The 16,542-nt window shown below is 49.0% G+C and overlaps 6 protein-coding genes across 6 annotated transcripts; 4 read left to right on the top strand and 2 right to left on the bottom strand.

Moving 5' to 3' along the window:
- Positions 1 to 125: 125 nt before the first annotated feature.
- Positions 126 to 2,793, top strand: F4812DRAFT_425711 (amidohydrolase 3). Its single transcript, XM_047933946.1, has 4 exons — positions 126 to 873; positions 951 to 2,193; positions 2,253 to 2,339; positions 2,442 to 2,793. Exons 1-2 carry the CDS (start codon positions 458 to 460, stop codon positions 2,152 to 2,154), a joined length of 1,620 nt encoding a protein of 539 aa, XP_047791363.1. The 5' UTR covers positions 126 to 457; the 3' UTR covers positions 2,155 to 2,193; positions 2,253 to 2,339; positions 2,442 to 2,793.
- Positions 2,794 to 3,230: 437 nt separating this feature from the next.
- On the top strand, positions 3,231 to 6,980 carry F4812DRAFT_470781 (potassium/sodium eff; the record flags this gene model as incomplete). Its single annotated transcript, XM_047939021.1, has 3 exons — positions 3,231 to 4,069; positions 4,155 to 6,114; positions 6,201 to 6,980. The coding sequence occupies exons 1-3, from the start codon at positions 3,603 to 3,605 to the stop codon at positions 6,978 to 6,980; spliced, it is 3,207 nt and encodes a 1,068-aa protein (XP_047791362.1). The 5' UTR covers positions 3,231 to 3,602.
- A 408-nt stretch (positions 6,981 to 7,388) lies between these two features.
- On the bottom strand, positions 7,389 to 9,694 carry F4812DRAFT_356233 (uncharacterized protein). The gene is made up of 2 exons (XM_047931783.1): positions 8,282 to 9,694; positions 7,389 to 8,224 (listed from the first exon to the last, which is right to left on the bottom strand). The coding sequence occupies exons 1-2, from the start codon at positions 9,141 to 9,143 to the stop codon at positions 7,797 to 7,799; spliced, it is 1,290 nt and encodes a 429-aa protein (XP_047791361.1). The 5' UTR covers positions 9,144 to 9,694; the 3' UTR covers positions 7,389 to 7,796.
- A 380-nt stretch (positions 9,695 to 10,074) lies between these two features.
- Positions 10,075 to 11,607, bottom strand: F4812DRAFT_425702 (ubiquitin-conjugating enzyme). Its single transcript, XM_047933945.1, has 3 exons — positions 11,152 to 11,607; positions 10,995 to 11,074; positions 10,075 to 10,931 (listed from the first exon to the last, which is right to left on the bottom strand). The coding sequence occupies exons 1-3, from the start codon at positions 11,176 to 11,178 to the stop codon at positions 10,247 to 10,249; spliced, it is 792 nt and encodes a 263-aa protein (XP_047791360.1). The 5' UTR covers positions 11,179 to 11,607; the 3' UTR covers positions 10,075 to 10,246.
- Positions 11,608 to 11,829: 222 nt separating this feature from the next.
- On the top strand, positions 11,830 to 14,117 carry F4812DRAFT_425700 (surface antigen-domain-containing protein). Its single transcript, XM_047933944.1, has 4 exons — positions 11,830 to 12,069; positions 12,145 to 12,252; positions 12,342 to 12,528; positions 12,594 to 14,117. The coding sequence occupies exons 1-4, from the start codon at positions 12,037 to 12,039 to the stop codon at positions 13,826 to 13,828; spliced, it is 1,563 nt and encodes a 520-aa protein (XP_047791359.1). The 5' UTR covers positions 11,830 to 12,036; the 3' UTR covers positions 13,829 to 14,117.
- F4812DRAFT_425698 (FAD dependent oxidoreductase) lies at positions 14,118 to 16,314 on the top strand. Its single transcript, XM_047933943.1, has 5 exons — positions 14,118 to 14,846; positions 14,943 to 15,224; positions 15,278 to 15,503; positions 15,567 to 15,679; positions 15,735 to 16,314. Exons 1-5 carry the CDS (start codon positions 14,387 to 14,389, stop codon positions 16,088 to 16,090), a joined length of 1,437 nt encoding a protein of 478 aa, XP_047791358.1. The 5' UTR covers positions 14,118 to 14,386; the 3' UTR covers positions 16,091 to 16,314.
- The last annotated feature ends 228 nt before the right edge of the window (positions 16,315 to 16,542 follow it).

The following is a 16,542-nucleotide window of genomic DNA, read 5'->3' as shown; positions in this document are numbered from 1 at the left end:
CTTCAAACAAGGTAGCGCTGTAGCTTCGGATAGGAGGGAGACTCAAAAGATACCTATTACATAGTAGGCATTAATAAAAGACCTGGTCTAAGCGCCAGGAGTTGTTAGATGATAGAAAGTTGTACAGGCGCAGTACAGATTGTCCAGATAAATTTCAACGCTGCTGCTGTTCACCTTGAGGAATCCTATTAATAACCTAGTATTGAAACGTAAACACCCCTTCGATAAAGATATGTATGATAACAATTATTCGGACGCATTAAGGTCATGCTAGATGGTTTATTCTAGAACAAATATAGAAGCTCTGAGCTTCTCCACAGACAGCCGATTGCGGCCTTGAGCTGATGTGGGGATTTCCGCGAGATATAACTTTGGCTAAGACAAGAAACATTTACACGATCAGTTGTGTAGATATCTTTTGAAAAGCCATTGCTTCATCTTAGAGATTCAACATACCATGGCCACGCTATTTCATAATGGCCGTTTTTTTCAATCCGAGCCCAAGGGCGAAAGTTATTCCTTCGCAAACACCATGCTCATTGACGAGTCGGGCAAAATCACTCATGTCGGCGATATACATGACGAGGATATTCTGGCAGCAGAGAGAGCTGGCGTGACCAAACACGATATCAGCGGTCGTATAGTCTTACCGGGATTTATTGATGGTCATATGCACTTTCTGATGCTCGGGCAATCTCTACAAAAGGCCGGGCTAGAAGCGTGTAAAAACCTACAAGATATCCGCCAGACGATTAAAGAGTTCGCTGCCGCGCACCCTTCTGCGGCCCGTATAATGTGCAAAGGGTGGATGCACTCCATGACCAACGGAGAGGCGTTGGCTAGCATGATAGACGATCTGGATCCAAGGCCAATGTACGTGATCAAGAGCCCCTTACCTATGCTCTCCCTTCTACACGCAAGATACCTTCGTTGACTCCGTTACTAAATAGCTTCATCGACTCCAAAGACTTGCATTCAACCTGGTGTAATAGTGCAGCCTTAAAAGAACTGGGTGTGCAAGATATGGCCGACCCAGAAGGCGGGAAAATTCATCGCGACGAGAACGGCAAAGCATCAGGGCTCCTCTCGGAGGCGGCGGCGGTTACGATCGTCTGGCCGCATATCGCAAAAGTCGCGCCGATGGAAGAAAAGCTAGCAGCGCTGAAAGCGGCTGTCGAGGCGTATAATGCCTCCGGTTATACCGGACTCGTCGAGATGGCGATGGATGAAAACGCATGGGAAGCTTTGCAGATACTACGAAAGAGAGAAAAGCTTTCGATTAGGATCGCTATCCACTGGCTCATCACGCCTCGGAAGATGGAGGCCGAGAACCTTGCTCAAGTCGACCGCGCGATCGAACTTAACCGCCAGTTTAACATGGAAAATAGTCCCGATTGCCGCGTTGTAGGTATCAAGGTCATCGGGGACGGTATCATAGACGGTTGCACCGCCGGACTCTCAGAACCTTATACTTCCAACGGGGTATCGTGCGATCCTATCTGGTCACTTGCAGAGCTTGGGCCCGTGGTTAGAAAAGCGGATAGAGCTGGCTTGCAGTGCGCCTTACACGCGATCGGTGACCAGACCATAAGAGTTGCTATCGATGCTCTCGAACAAAATGCCACACCCGGTCGAAGACATCGAATAGAACACCTGGAGCTCGCATCGCCCGAAGACGCTAAGAGGCTAGGAAAGTTGGGCATTACGGCTTCTATCCAGCCGGTACATGCCGACCCAGCGATCCTTCGAGCGTGGCCGTCACTACTTGGGCCCTCCCGATGCGAGCGCGCATTCGCATATAAAGATTTTGCCGACGGGGGCGCCGTATTAGCATTAGGGTCCGACTCCCCTACGGCACCTCACGCGCCGCTAAGAAATGCATATACGGCGACAACCCGACGCTCAGCCAGAGAGCCGGACTTGACGGACCGGGTAAACCCACATTTCGCGTTAGACTTGGCCGCGGCCATCGCTGCGGGTACGGAGGGCTCGGCGTATAGCTGCTTCGCTGACCGGTTCACCGGCAAACTGGAAGCCGGACGAATGGCGGACTTTGTAGTGGTGGATATGGAATGGGATGCGAGCAAGCTACTCGAAGCGAGAGTCCTAGAAACCTGGTTTAACGGGAAGAAGGTATTTGATGCGAAAGCGTAAGAATACATCCAATGATAACAAGCCTATTGTTATGTTGGCGTACGTCCTCACCGCCATTATAATGCGGACCAGTAAGAATAATCTTGAAATTGTTGAAGGGCTTGGCTTAAGAAACACCGAATCGGCATCGATCACGAGATACGTGTTGCTATACTACACCATCACAAGGGTTAACGAGATCCAAGGTACGAAGAAAGAAGCCAAGAAGAACGTGCTCGACCAAATTAGTGGCAAGGATATTTAAGTATCATGCCAAGTGTAATCATACTGAAATGAAAATGGAATAGTTCTCGAAACGAAACGTGTACGTTCTCCCACTGAGAGATAGAACGGACATGTACATAACACGGTGCTATACGAGCGTTCCTTTGCCTCGCTCGCGTATCGTACGGAAGCGATACGAAGATCGAAAAATTGGCGGGGATGAGCACCGAATTTATCAGGCGGTCTTGGGGCGGCCGCGCCGGTTTAATCGAGAAAGGAGGCCGAATATCTTACCAGGCTGCCAGGGGATATGTCCATTCGGAGAAATTCACATTTGCATACCTGCTCACACGCACACAAGAGGTATCTAGACGTTTATATATATTCTATTTTCTCTAGTTACTGTAACTTATCTAAGTTATATTCCTGAACAAAGTGAGTACACCCGATTCTATTCGAATTCCATCGTAGGTACAGTATTACTTAGTTTAGGTAGGTATCTACGTAACGCATGGCATCTTGTTCCCTTGGCCTTCCGTAACTAGTAAAGTGTCGCCTCACTCCAACTTTGTGCCGAGAAATAGACGTCAAGGTCACGCAAGGTCATGCAGAGGCGTTCCAGACAAAGAGCGGAGAGACGCGAAGGCTTCCAAGCTTCCAAGACGCTTCCAAGAACGCTACCCACGCCTCTAACATCCACTATCATTCGTCTGGTCTCCCAACTACCAAGCCTTAGCGTTCACCAACGCACTAATTTCCCATTCATTACCATCAATGATACCATTCTAGTAGTATACCGTTAACATACTTCCATCGTCCCGTCACCTGCCACTCCACATCCCTCTCTTGGCATCCAATCGCCACTATTCCTTTTCCCCCTTCCCTGTCCTCTCAAGTGGCCGTTCCCATGACGAGGTCTAGAGCACGATCCAATCGGTGTCTCATATGCGCATGCTCTCCGTGCTTCGCCTCACTCGCGTTGAGGTGAGCCCTTGGCATAAGTCTAGGCGTTGGATTAACATACATAGCGATAGCTGACGAGCTTGGAGGGGGTTTGACGATGGTAACCAATACGTACTATATCTATCCTTCGTCCTACCCGAGATCCAGGTAACCTTAGGTAGTTTTCGGCTGCTGCAGTTTCTCAGATTCCCTTTGCGGACTTTTCCTTGTTTTTTTAATATTTTTTCTAAAAAAAAAAAAAGAACCAGGCAATACTTAGCTATTAACCCGAACACACGTGAATGGGTATAGAAGACCAACCTGCTGTCGAGGAGTCGACTGAACCCCCTATAGGTGGTGATATCAATGTAACTCAGAAAACTCCGCTCGGCCACGGGAACCAAGACGCTGCTGCTGCTGCGCTCTCTAACCAGACGACGTCCCGGGAAAAGCCGGCCGTGTCTTCTTCCGTAACCGAGAACAACAATCAAGAGCCTCATAACTTAGCCGTCGGGGACGTAGAAAGGCTTCTCGAAACCGACGTTGAGAATGGCCTCGACGCCGGTGAAGCAGCTCGTCGCCTGGAGCGCGATGGGCCTAACAAGATGGAGGGCGCTCAGGGGTTATCCGTGTGGAAGATTCTCCTGAGGCAGGTCTCCAACAGTTTGACTGTGGTCCTCATCCTTGTTATGGCTCTGTCCTTTATCATCGGCGATTTCATCGAAGGCGGCGTTATCGCTGCCGTCATCTCGCTCAATATCGTTGTGGGGTATGTTGCAAGCCCCTGAATTGGCAGAATCTTCTGTTGGAAGCGGGATACATGTATTCCACCCTTCCATGCTAATTCTCAATAGATTCGTCCAGGATTATCGCGCAGAGCAGACGATCCAGTCGCTCTACGCGTTGTCCGCGCCAACGTGCAAGGTCGTTCGCTCAGGGCAAATCACGACCATCAAAGCCGAATTGCTTGTCAGAGGCGATATCGTGCTGCTCCATGTCGGCGATATTGTCCCCGCCGATCTTCGATTGGCTGATGGATTGAACTTGTCCACTGACGAGGCGTTGCTGACAGGGGAATCTCTACCGATCAGCAAACATCCGGAAGCAGTCCTCCGCGAGTCTGATGTTCCCCTTGGCGACCGGATTAACATGTTGTATTGCGCCAGCACGATCACGCGCGGTCGGGGAAAAGGCGTCGTTACCGCTACCGGGATGGATACCGAAGTGGGAAATATTGCCCAGCTGCTCCGAAGAAATCCAAGTTCGAATTATGATATAACCAGATTCGAGGCTCTTTGGAAGCGCATAAAGGCTAGCGTGCGCAGCATCCTAGGACTCGACGGAACGCCTCTTCAGGTTAAGCTAAGCAAGTTCGCTTTACTGCTTTTCGGGCTAGCAATCTTGCTCGCTGTCATCGTATTCTCCGCCAGCGTTTGGAATGTCGACGATGAGGTTCTCATCTACGGCATCTGCGTCGGCGTCGCTGTTATCCCGGAATCTCTCATCGCCGTCTTGACGATTAGTATGGCGGTCGGTACCAAGGCGATGGCTAAGGGCAACGTGATCGTAAGAAAGCTTAGCGCTCTAGAGGCTGTTGGGGGGGTGACCAACATCTGCTCCGACAAGACGGGTACTTTAACTCAGGGGAAAATGATTACTAGAAAAGTCTGGCTCTGCGACGGTTCTACCGCAACTGTTGAGGGCTGCACTCATCCGTTTGATCCGTCAAGCGGAAAGATCATCTGGAATGACAAGGAGTTCGAGCCGCAAGATGAGCTCAAACCGAAATCTCGCCTTTCCGCTTCGGCGAAAAAGTTTATAGAATGCGTCTCGTTGTGCAATAACGCCACCGTTACGGATGGCAAGTCGTCACCTAACGACGACACGGCTGAAACTCTAACAACTTCGACTCTTACGGTACCAAATTGGGTTGCCGTTGGCGAGCCGACTGAAATCGCTCTCCAGGTTTTTGCTATGAGATTTGGTATGGGTAAATCCGCCATTTCTCAAGCATACAACTTGGATATCCTCTCGGAACACCCTTTCGATTCTTCTTGCAAACGCATGACGGTCGTATACTCGTCAAACGGATCTGGTGGTCCGGCCGATGTATATACCAAGGGTGCATTGGAAGTCATGTTGCCGTTGCTAAACGCATCCGATGATGTAAAGGCTGAACTGACTTCCAAAGCCGAATCTCTCGCCGCCGAAGGTCTCAGGGTCCTCTGTATCGCTCACAAGACCGTTCCAAAAGTTCCCGACCTAGGGGATTCGCGTGAAGCCGTCGAAGATAAATTGACACCTTTGGGTCTTGCGGGTCTCTATGATCCCCCGCGTATAGAAACGGCCGACGCGGTTAAGAAATGTAAGGTTGCTGGTATATCCGTCCACATGCTCACGGGAGATCATATCAAGACGGCGACGGCTATCGCGCACGAAGTCGGAATCCTCGGTAGCGACATTCCCGTTTCCCAGCTAGAAAATGCAGTTATGCCTGCAACAGCGTTTGATGGCTTAACCGACGAGCAGATCGACCAGATGGAGAAGCTTCCCTTGGTATTAGCCCGATGTACCCCGTCTACGAAGGTGCGCATGGTCGAGGCGATCCACCGTCGTGGCGCCTTTTGTGCCATGACCGGCGACGGAGTCAACGACTCACCCGCCTTGAAAAAGGCTGATGTTGGTATTGCCATGGGTCTAAACGGTAGCGATGTGGCCAAGGAGGCTGCAGATATGGTACTTACCGACGATAATTTTGCTTCGATCGTGACAGCTATCGAAGAAGGAAGACGTCTATTCGACAACATTCAAAAGGTAAAAAAAAAAAAAGATTATTAAAGAGAAAATGACATGCCAAATAAAAGCACCTAAACTTAAGCTAACGAATATTGACTACATAGTTTCTTCTACACCTGTTGATCTCTAATATTGCTCAGGTTATCCTTCTTCTCGTTGGCCTCGCATTCAAAGACGAGAATAACAAATCGATTTTCCCGCTCTCCCCTATTGAAATCCTATGGGCCAACTTGATCACATCGTCTTTCCTGGCCCTCGGCTTGGGTCTCGAAGAAGCCCAGCCGGACATTATGTTAAGACCGCCGCATGACCACCGCGTCGGTATTTTCACGAAGGAGATCATTGTGGACAAGATAGTATATGGGTTCTTTATGGGCGCGTTGTGCATTACGGCGTTTAGCACCGTCATCTACTCGCCTCTCGAAACCGTCTACACGAAGTCGCCGCTCTCCGGAACGCTGGGAGTCGACTGCAACGCGGAGCACAACCTGTCGTGCGATTACGTCTACAGAGCCCGCGCCACGACGTTCGCAACCCTTAGTTTTCTGCTGCTAGTTACGGCTTGGGAGGTCAAGCATCTCACCCGATCGCTATTCAACATGTATCCCGAGTCGTTTTCTGGGCCCTTTTCGGTCTTTAGGACGGTCTGGAGAAACAAGTTTCTTTTCGGAGCTGTTCTCGCGGGCTTTATTATCACCTTTCCGGTTATATACTTGCCAGTTATCAACACCAAGGTTTTCAAGCACCAAGGCATCGGTATCGAGTGGGCCATTGTTGCGGCGTGCGTTGTGGTGTACGTTGTTCTAGTAGAAGCATGGAAGGCGGCAAAACGGCGCTTTTTCAGGGGCGGTGTCCATGTTGGATCTACTGGAGCGACGGTTTAGATTCGTACGCGCCGACCACTGCCGACTACTAGAGGCGTTTGCAGGAGTTTGCACCGTGTAACTCTGTAAAGCCGTGTCAAATTCGATCCATCTAATGGTGGAAACACTCTGAGGGACTAGAGTGCAAAGTTCCGTCCAATCGTTACCTGGACTTCATCATATGGGAAGCCTATGAAGTAACTTTAAGCGTGATTTATTACGCAGTTTTCGTTCATTTACTGAGGGTGTCGAGTCTTGGCGGATTCCTGAATAGCAACAGCCGAAGAAGCAAGCCACCGACCTATCACTTATTTATATAGGGATGAGCTGTACCCAGTTGTCGTCACGACAGTCTTGGCCAAATTCACATGTTATTATTAACCAATCCATCGAGTATTTAAGAGGCTGAATAACAAATCGGACATCTTCATTAGCAGTGCTACTAAGGCGTAAGTACAAGTAATCAACACAGGTTCGTTCATAGTCGGAACATGAAATATCACTATTACACCTAAGAGACAGGACACTGAGTTGTTTACTACCCCTATTGTGGGACCAACCTCAATGACTAGTTCACTGTTATTGAAAGAAAACGCGATGGATCACGTTACAAACACTTCCCGGCGAAAAGAAGAAAATAATGATCAAATCCAGTGTCCATCCCTTCGCGTAATCCATGATCGACACCTCACTCCCTGGAATGATTTTCGAGGGTTTTAGGAATCGGTGATAAAGTCATAAAACCCCCCAACTGCGTCGTATCTATTTGAAAATCTCGGTTTGGTCCGCAGCGGTACCATAACACACTCCGTCATAACCTGATTCAGATCCTAAGCTCTACATGATACCGGAGACGCGGGCTCTGGATCCAAATTCATCTATGAAGTTACGACTGAGCGGAACTCTCATATTTCCCAGGCTTAATTGCACTGCCTCGACATACCCAAGGCTACAACTAATATGTGATAGGTGAGGCATCCAATCGCGACCTTCGTAAGGGGTGTACTTGAAGTCGTTGATTTTAGATCTCAACGTGTCAATGCTGTCCTGGAATTCGCTCGGTTCGGGTACCGGGAATAGTCCAGCAGCAATGAGCTGGGGGATCATAGAGCCTAACATCATAGCCTCGCACACCTTCTGTTGTGAACCTAGCTTGCAGAAGGGAGGCTTAAGAGATTTGTCATCGGAGGAGGGTTGTCTGAATGGTTCGTTCAGGACATGTAGAATCTGACTGAGTATCTCCAATCTCGTAGTACTGATCCATACTAAACGTAAAAGTTAGCCATCCATCAAGAACGGGACCAACTTCGATGTGTATTTACCAAGTAGGGATTCGTTAATATTTCCTAGATCGCGCAACGAGTTGCCATCTAAATCCACGAGCTGGCCGTCAATCAACTTGGAGCTGAGAATGACTTGTTCGACAGATCGGAGAAACAGGGAGATGTCACCCAATACCCAAGCGACGAATGCAGCTTTAGGCGAGCTTCGATAATGTTCTTCGGGGTTATCGTACATGGGGATGCTATTGATCCAAGTCTTCGCCCATGGATAAATTAGATGGGCACACTGGTATCGACTAATGACATCTGCAACGGAATGGAGCTCGTCTAGGGATAGTTTTACTGGTACCCTGTCGAACTCGTAATGGATGATGTGGAAGAGCATAATTAAGGCCCTTACGTCGCCGTCGATGTTTAGAACCAAATGTTCTTTCTCTGATCTCTTCATCGACTTGTCGCCGTAAAGCATGGTTCGCCAGACGGTGGAGGCGAGGGCCAGCTGAGCTGACGAGACCTTACAGATGATTACACCGGATTCAGCTTTGAAGGGTACATCGAGGTCGCTATCAATATCGAAATAGATTATGGATGTCGCCTCAGTAGTGGTTCCTGAAGGAATAGTGCACTGTTCCTCGGGGACATCCTGTTCCTGGGCGGATGCAGGAGACACAGGGGTATTCTCAGCAGCTTCAGACTGATCGTAAGAACTTTCGGCGGAAAGGACATTGGGTTTCTCAGTCTTGGCTGTAGTCATATAGGCGGCGATAATCTCATCAACTTTGTTAGGGGAAGATGTCAATTTCTGGCCTGAGGCCTCGGATGTAGTGTCGGTAACATCATCGCCGGGGTTTGGTGGTGTGCCAGGGCTCACTACGTTGGACAGGGTACCCTGGGCAGACATTGTGATGCGAATCTGATGTGTTTAGCTGGTATATAACCGCAACGAAAGGACTTGTGAATAGACGGTAAACGTCTAAGTCAGACAACGGGATGAATATCGACGAAAATGTGTAAAGTAAACCTTCGTGATGGACTGTATGATACCGAAAACGAACTGGCTAGTGACATATTATTAGAGATACAGGGAAATGGTCTTAATAGACGATGTATTTGAGAACATAGGAGAGGAAGAAGACAAAGTTAAGACGATCCTGAAGAGGAAAGTCTATGAAAACCCCCAAGGATTTGCAAATAGGTAGAACTTACTAGGCTAGACACACGATGCTCAAGTCAATCAACAGTGAATAGGCAGGTTGATTCGATCGCTTTAGTGCTTGAGTGCTTGAATTCTTGAACGCTTGCGAGCTGTAAAGTACCTAATAAGAAGTGGTTGGATCTAGTCAGACAGGCAAGGAGCGTAGTTGAATTTCAGGAATGAAAAGGGAAAATAGCGGTGCACCTATCGATCAACGGTCAACGGATAAGGAGAGAAGGAGCCTGAATGGATTTGCCCGAAGGTACGCCTTACCTAACGTACCTGCCTAGACCTAAGGAATCTTCAGTGTTCAATGTGCTAGAGCAGAGTACGGCGTATCTAGGGGAGGCATTAGTTACCTAAAATTACCTAAGGCACCTGGTGACAACCTCAGCAAAGAGCGGAAGTCGCTAAGCAAGTGCTGCTCAGAAGGTACCTTGTACCTGTTGTTTGAAATTGGCGTACTAGGAGGTACCTAGGGTAGCATTAGGCATATTCGTACAAGATTTAACAGTTGACCGCCGAAAGCATAACACACGGAGATATCGTACTGCTGCTCCCACTGTATAATAACAAGGTAGAACGCCTTCGTAAAGATTTCCTGTTTGTTTCTTCATTTACATGAGAAGGAGTATCATTGATCGATTTATATCAATTCATCGCAATAACTAGCTAAACGATATTGCTGTTAGGTACCTATCTATGATACACATGAGCATATGAGATATTATGAGGGCCGACCTCCTCTCACCCCGGGTGTTTATACTCAGCTCAATTCCGAAGAGGCACCTTCCAGTATTATTCTTAGATTAAACAGTGCCCTCCCCTTCTCCGAGGATGCGGGCTATCAACACATAGACGAATATGACGCCTCCAAATACTAGCAGCTTGTTCCGTCCGAGCCAACTCGTACCGGCATCCCGCCTCTGTACGACGGCGTCGACGACAGCTTGGGCCTGGCCGCCACTACCGCCAGGGATACCCAACTGCGGTCCGCACGATGCACTACCGTTCCTAGCTCCCGTGGCCGTGTCGATGTTGTTCTCCGTCATCCACCGCCAATTCTCCTTGTCTAGTTCGGGCCACTCCGCTCTGAATTTCGCGCCGCCGTCCCCAGCCTTCACGTTTCCTTTCTGCGCCGGGTTTCTCGCGTGCGAGCCACCTCCCGTCGAGTTCCACCACCTCGACCTAGCCGCGAAGATTCGTCGTTCGTGCGCCGTAGCCGACACCGAACCGGTTGTCATCTCTTCCGACGTCATAAACGACAACAGTCCGATGAGGATCGTCGAGACTTCCCACGCCGGATTGAAGGATCGCGGGTGGAAATCAGAGATGGAGAGGCATAGTCTTGTAGATGGTTGGAAGCGGCCCGAGGGCGTGTGCATTCGAATAGCCGGCGGCGCGAAGGGATAGTTAGGCGGGAAGATTAGGGTGCCCCAATACTGGCCATTATGATAAGGAGTATCCTCGGGACCGGTTATGATATAGTGCCATCTACTTATGTTAGCGATTACTGGTGTAGGGGAAGGAGAGATAGGTATGGTTTAAAAAACGTACTCTAGGATATTAGACTCTGACGGATGGGCACTAATGTACGGAGGAGGGTTCTCTGATATGCTTTTGTATTCACGAGCCAACTACAGCGAAAAGCATATAGGTTAGATGATATCTCATTAGACGATAAACGATAAGGGGAAGATAGTGCGGGTCATACGCGCTTGCTCGCTTGCTTGCTAGCCATGATGAAGTTCGAGTTGTCTCCTGATAAAGGGATCTCCGAGAAAGGAAAGGTGTCACGATAACCAGCCGCAAAGTCGCTTTACAATCGATACCAAAGGATGTATACGGTCAGATTTTGGGTTCTAGGGATGGAAGGCAACGAGGGAATGTGGAGTAGGTAACGGATATGTTTGGTAACAATCTTTATTATTTTTTGATGGGAAAAGAAAAAGAAAAAGAAAAAAGAAGGGGTTACATTTGAAGGGGTAATAAGTAAAGCATGAGGCTGATGATGACAAGAAAGGGACCCTGTTTGAAGGTTTGAAGGGAAATCAAGAGGGTCTAGGCGTTGTGGTACGTACCTGTTGATTTAGGTAATTGGACCGGTTTGCTGATTTGCTGATAAAGAAAGTCTTGAAACAAGTCTTAAAAATGGTTAGCACTTGCGCTTGTTAATTGGGTCATTGCGTCACTAAAGGCACATGGCCGATGGGGTACATGTACCGAAGCCTTAAATGGACATACATAAAGTACCTAGGTCAGGTATTAGGTATTATTATTCAGCCACACTTGAGATAAGGTACCTTAGGTACATAGGTTAGGTACAGATACCTATATGTACTAAACTTTGTGGCACTTCGCAAGGATCCGAATGGAACCTTCAAATGTTTCCGGATCATGCCGAGCTCCAGCTTTGCTACATAGCTTTGCTGCTTCGGTACCGGTCCCATTGCCTATAATTCTCAACCAGAGCTTATTTATTCACAATCGCATGAGGGAAGAAGATACGATATCTACTTAACCTAACTCATATTGTAATAGAAGACAGGCGTGTAGCTACCTAACCTAACCTAACCTAGCATATTCCTTGCTAGCTAACATGGCTCGCAACGGTCCTCCTGGTGATAATGATGTGAGATCTTCATATAAACTCGATTCTCTTTTATTGTGCCTAGTAACGATAGCTGATACGTTCCATGACCTGTAGGTTTTCGAGGGCCTTTTGAAGTCCGAGGCTGCATCCGTAGAACAGAAAGCGGCGGCGGAACGGGCCCAAGCTCACGAGGCGGAATCGGAGCGGAGAGCAATCGAATTGGTACGTTTTGCTATATCCAGTAGATAGGTACCTAGGATATAAGGTAACAACAAAGTTGTGAGGTCCTTGCTAATATTTATTGATTCTAGCTGTTACAAAATCAAACACTTCCCGTCACTTTGTCTTCTATCGAGATCAATGGCGCCAACAATACCCGCGAATCATTCCTCGCCCCCCTCTTCCAACCTCTCCTCGAAGATAGTCGCAATGCCGATTATACCCTCGCCGACATGCTAAATCAAGTGGGCGGAGCAGTTGAAAATTTACAAAAATTCGGTACGGTCTGAAAGTTGATCCCCTTTATTACTATGAACATCGCCGACTTATCGTTACATTCAAAGATATCTTCCAGCCCAACATTATCTTGCACTTGTCTCGACCGCCTCATCTCGACCCATCTTCCTCTCCCACAGACCTCGACGTTTCTCTTCGGGTGCGAGAAAAGTCTCGACTTCTTCTTAAGACCGGTACGGATCTAGGTAACACAGAAGGTTCGGCGTATGGCTCTATGCTATGGAGGAACATATTTGGAGGCGCCGAATCTCTATCGCTAAATGCATCTGCCGGTACAAGGACGCGTTCGGCGTATAGTGCCGAATTTGCTACTCCGATCCGAAGCAATCCCAACTTACGGCTCAGCATCGAAGGCCTCGCGAGCAGTACGCAGAAACCATGGGCGAGTCATGAGGAAGTTGTCAAAGGCGGAGGTATTAAGCTACATTGGCTGAAAGACAATGGCGATCGGCATCAATTCGGTTACTCCGGCGCTTGGAGGCAGTTGACAGGCCTCTTAGCTGAGGCGAGTCCTACCGTTCGAGGCGACGCGGGAGACTCCACCAAGAGCGCCATATCTTACCTATTCCAGAGAGAACGGAGAGATAACCCCATGTTACCACAAAGCGGATACCTCGTTAAGACAAGTACGGAGCTTGCCGGGTGGGCTTCTCTAGGTGGAGATGTTGCTTTCTCCAAGAGTGAATTGGAGGTTGCCGGCGCGATACCCATCCCCATACCCGGAATCCGGAAATCTTCCGGTGTCTCCATCGGCGGTGGTTTCCGAGCGGGTCTGCTTTACCCCCTTCCGTTAACATTCGGTCTGAGCGGTGCTTCGCCTAGTCGAATCAACGATCGATTTACACTTGGAGGTCCGACCGACGTGAGAGGCTTTTCGCTAGGCGGACTCGGTCCCAGAGATGGCAGTGATGCCGTTGGTGGGGATATTTACGCGGCAGGTAGCGTAAATATGCTCATCCCTCTCCCCCGCGTCGGACCCGAGTCCCCGTTCCGGCTTCAGCTCTTTGCCAACGGCGGCAGATTGGTAGCGATGAAGAACAAATCCAAAGGTAGCGACGAATCGACAAGTCAACGCCTCAGTGCCGGTACGGTATTCGATGGCATGGTCTCGGCAACCAAGGACCTCAGCACAGGACTACCGAGCATTGCCGCTGGCGTAGGACTTGTATATGCGCACCCGATCGCGAGGTTTGAACTAAACTTTAGCTTGCCATTGGTATTGAGGCGGGGGGAGGAGAGCCGAAAAGGACTACAGGTCGGTGTTGGAATAAATTTCCTCTGATCTTATTTCGCCAAAAAAGAAAAACGGTGCCAGGAGAGCATTTGATGTAAATATCTACCATTCACCCATCCCGCCCCTTTTGTAAATATCAAAGCCGAATCGCCTCATGTCAAAAATACTAAGAAGTTCCTCCCCGAAGCAAGGTATCTGGATGAAACAATAGAATAGAAATCACTTGATGTTTCAAGCGTTGGCTCGAATATAACAGGTAGCCAGGTAAAGGTTGAGATGTGAAGAGCAACGGCATATGATGGCATCGGAGTTAGCGTTACATTAAAAGCTATCAATTGGTTGCTAGTTATGACATGGTACTATTCAAACCATTTTCCCGACCGTATGATAAAGCAAACCCTTTCGAAAGGTGCCTCTTATCTTCATAAAGCAATAACCACACTCCGAAATGTAGGTCTCATTATTATATCGAATAGGAACTAGTGATCAAGCTATAACCAGAAGTGGAGATGAAGGTATAAGAGGTAGACAGGCTCATAGATAGCGGGGTTATATTGCGTGCTGGTCCTCCGCCTCATATTTTCGTTATATCCAAGTTTCAAAACAATGGCCACACTCACCCCTAAATCCAAAATCGTCATCGTCGGTTCGGGCGTATTTGGAATTTCGACAGCGTTATGGCTAGCGAAATCCGGCTACGAAGACGTAACCGTCCTGGACATGCAGGATACCGCGTCGGCAGCCTATGATCCTCTGTCGGGCATCGACTCTGCGTCGGCCGACCTAAACAAAATCATCCGTTTCAGCTACGGATCCGAGATCGAGTATCAACGTCTAGCAACCGAGGCTGCCGGCTTGTGGGAAGAATGGAATCGCGAGATTGCCGCGACGCCCGCCGACGAGCTTCCCGAGCGGCTGAGAGAAGGCGACAGGAAGCTCTGGTGGAACGCTGGCATGCTACGTATGAGCAGCGAGGACGACTTTGGGGACTTTGAAGTCGCGACGCTTGAGAATATGGAGCGTGAGGGCATTAGGGAATCGCAATTTAAAGCCGACGACGAGGCCGGTAAGTATTAAAGCGTTTGAAATATCCCAGATAAATACTACATACCTACCTACCTAAAGTTACCTATAATTCTAAGCTTTTGCCTCGGTCATAAAGATATCGCTCGCGCAAAGGAGCGGGGTTGGGCGCACAAACTCGATCCCTGCCGGCGACAGGAGAGGTTCGGATCGCACAAGGCCGTCCTCGACTCTACGGCTGGTTTCGTCTACGCTTACAAGAGTTGCGCCTGGGCGCAGCATCTGGCGAAGCGGGCTGGCGTTAAGATGATTCTTGATCCTCTGCGTGGTAAGGTGGTCGATATTGCAACCAAGGATGATCGCCCAGTGGTAGTTACCGCCGACGGCCTCGAGATCGCCGCCGATCTAGTCGTTGTAGCCGGTGAGTTGTCGCCCTGTCCCGCATCACCCGCGAAAAGGCCACTGACCGTGCAGGCGGTGGATGGACTCCGTCTTTGGTTCCAGAGGTCCAGGGCCTCTTGGAGACTACAGCTGGTTCCGTAGCCAATATCCAGATTCCCAAGGACCAGTCTGATCTATGGAGCCGATTCGGTCCGGAAATCCAACCGGTGATAACTTGGGGTTCTCGGCAAGGCAAGGACGTGTACAGTATCCCGAGAGACGAAAATGGGATTTTTAAGATCGGTTGGAGGAGCAGAAAGTCAGATTCGCCATCCCCTTCGATGACTAAAATACAATTGATATTGACACGTTTATTTCACAGATGGACAAACTTCCAAGATGTGGGTGGGCGGCGGATATCAGTTCCGAAAACCGCACACGTAACTGAGGAGAAGGAGACTCGCATCCCGATCGATGCGCTCAACGGTATCAAAGGTTAGGACTCAGCTTCATGTTGATCCGGGATTCCTGTTAACGATTTATACAACAGAATTCATAACGATCAACTTTCCCGAGCTGGTCCCCCTAGGAATATCGTCCACTAGGCTCTGTTGGTATACCGACAGCATCGACAACTCGTTTGTGGTCGATTTAGTGCCTGGACGTCCGGGAGTAGCCGTCTGCTCCGGCGGTAGCGGTCACGGCTTCAAGTTTCTGCCCATCCTCGGACGGGAAGTCGTCAAGATTCTCGAGGGAAAGGGGGGGCAGACGGTGTACGGCCAGATGTGGAAGTGGAGGAATAGTCCCGGGGCTAAGCGGAACGGGCTTGAGGAGGGCGAGCAAGGGCCCAGGGTGCTTTCAAGGCAGAAAATGGCCGAAGAAGGGGATTGGCGGTTTACAGTCTGATAATATCCTAAGTAAATTGCCCGGAATTTGTTTCTATTAACTATGTGCTCTGGAAACCTCTAGAAAGGCTCAACAGCAACAAAAACGTGTTGTTGCCATCGATAACCTGCCACTCAATTTGATAACTTTACAAAGCCAATACCTCGACTCAATATAAAATCAGGAATTAGCAAAAATTCCTATTCCAACACCTTCACTTCACCGGTCTGACCAATGCTTACGCCATAAACCGTGAAGAATTCGACTAGTTTTATATACCTGACCGGTTCGAATATTTAATGTATTATTGGCTCTTGATCCCTGTACCATCTCTATCCGTCACAACCCCATGAGAAGGTCGTTGGCGGTGTTGATTCGTGAAGGGGAACGACCCTAGCATAATGCTTTTGATCTAATTGGCCAGATACGTCTACATTCCAACTAAGCCGGCAATCCGGTAAGCAAGGGAAGAG

The sequence above is a fragment of the Daldinia caldariorum genome, assembly GCF_022478825.1.
Source record: "Daldinia caldariorum strain CBS 122874 unplaced genomic scaffold F4812scaffold_6, whole genome shotgun sequence".
NCBI lineage: Eukaryota > Fungi > Ascomycota > Sordariomycetes > Xylariales > Hypoxylaceae > Daldinia > Daldinia caldariorum.
Note: the sequence above shows the minus strand (reverse complement) of the source record. Positions and strands in the feature narration are given on the sequence as shown.

Excerpts from the sequence above, each read along its gene's own strand:
- F4812DRAFT_425711 (XM_047933946.1), top strand. The coding sequence starts at position 458 with ATGGCCACGCTATTTCATAATGGCCGTTTTTTTCAATCCGAGCCCAAG. Across the intron at positions 874-950 it reads GATCTGGATCCAAGGCCAAT|CTTCATCGACTCCAAAGACT; the intron begins GTACGTGATCAA and ends GTTACTAAATAG.
- F4812DRAFT_356233 (XM_047931783.1), bottom strand. The coding sequence starts at position 9,143 with ATGTCTGCCCAGGGTACCCTGTCCAACGTAGTGAGCCCTGGCACACCA. Across the intron at positions 8,225-8,281 it reads TATTAACGAATCCCTACTTG|TATGGATCAGTACTACGAGA; the intron begins GTAAATACACAT and ends TTTTACGTTTAG.
- F4812DRAFT_425702 (XM_047933945.1), bottom strand. The coding sequence starts at position 11,178 with ATGGCTAGCAAGCAAGCGAGCAAGCGC. Across the intron at positions 11,075-11,151 it reads GCAAGCAAGCGAGCAAGCGC|TTGGCTCGTGAATACAAAAG; the intron begins GTATGACCCGCA and ends TTTTCGCTGTAG. Across the intron at positions 10,932-10,994 it reads TCAGAGTCTAATATCCTAGA|ATGGCACTATATCATAACCG; the intron begins GTACGTTTTTTA and ends TAACATAAGTAG.
- F4812DRAFT_425700 (XM_047933944.1), top strand. The coding sequence starts at position 12,037 with ATGGCTCGCAACGGTCCTCCTGGTGATAATGAT. Across the intron at positions 12,070-12,144 it reads GTCCTCCTGGTGATAATGAT|GTTTTCGAGGGCCTTTTGAA; the intron begins GTGAGATCTTCA and ends CATGACCTGTAG. Across the intron at positions 12,529-12,593 it reads TGAAAATTTACAAAAATTCG|ATATCTTCCAGCCCAACATT; the intron begins GTACGGTCTGAA and ends TTACATTCAAAG.
- F4812DRAFT_425698 (XM_047933943.1), top strand. The coding sequence starts at position 14,387 with ATGGCCACACTCACCCCTAAATCCAAAATCGTCATCGTCGGTTCGGGC. Across the intron at positions 14,847-14,942 it reads TAAAGCCGACGACGAGGCCG|ATATCGCTCGCGCAAAGGAG; the intron begins GTAAGTATTAAA and ends TCGGTCATAAAG. Across the intron at positions 15,225-15,277 it reads CGATCTAGTCGTTGTAGCCG|GCGGTGGATGGACTCCGTCT; the intron begins GTGAGTTGTCGC and ends CTGACCGTGCAG.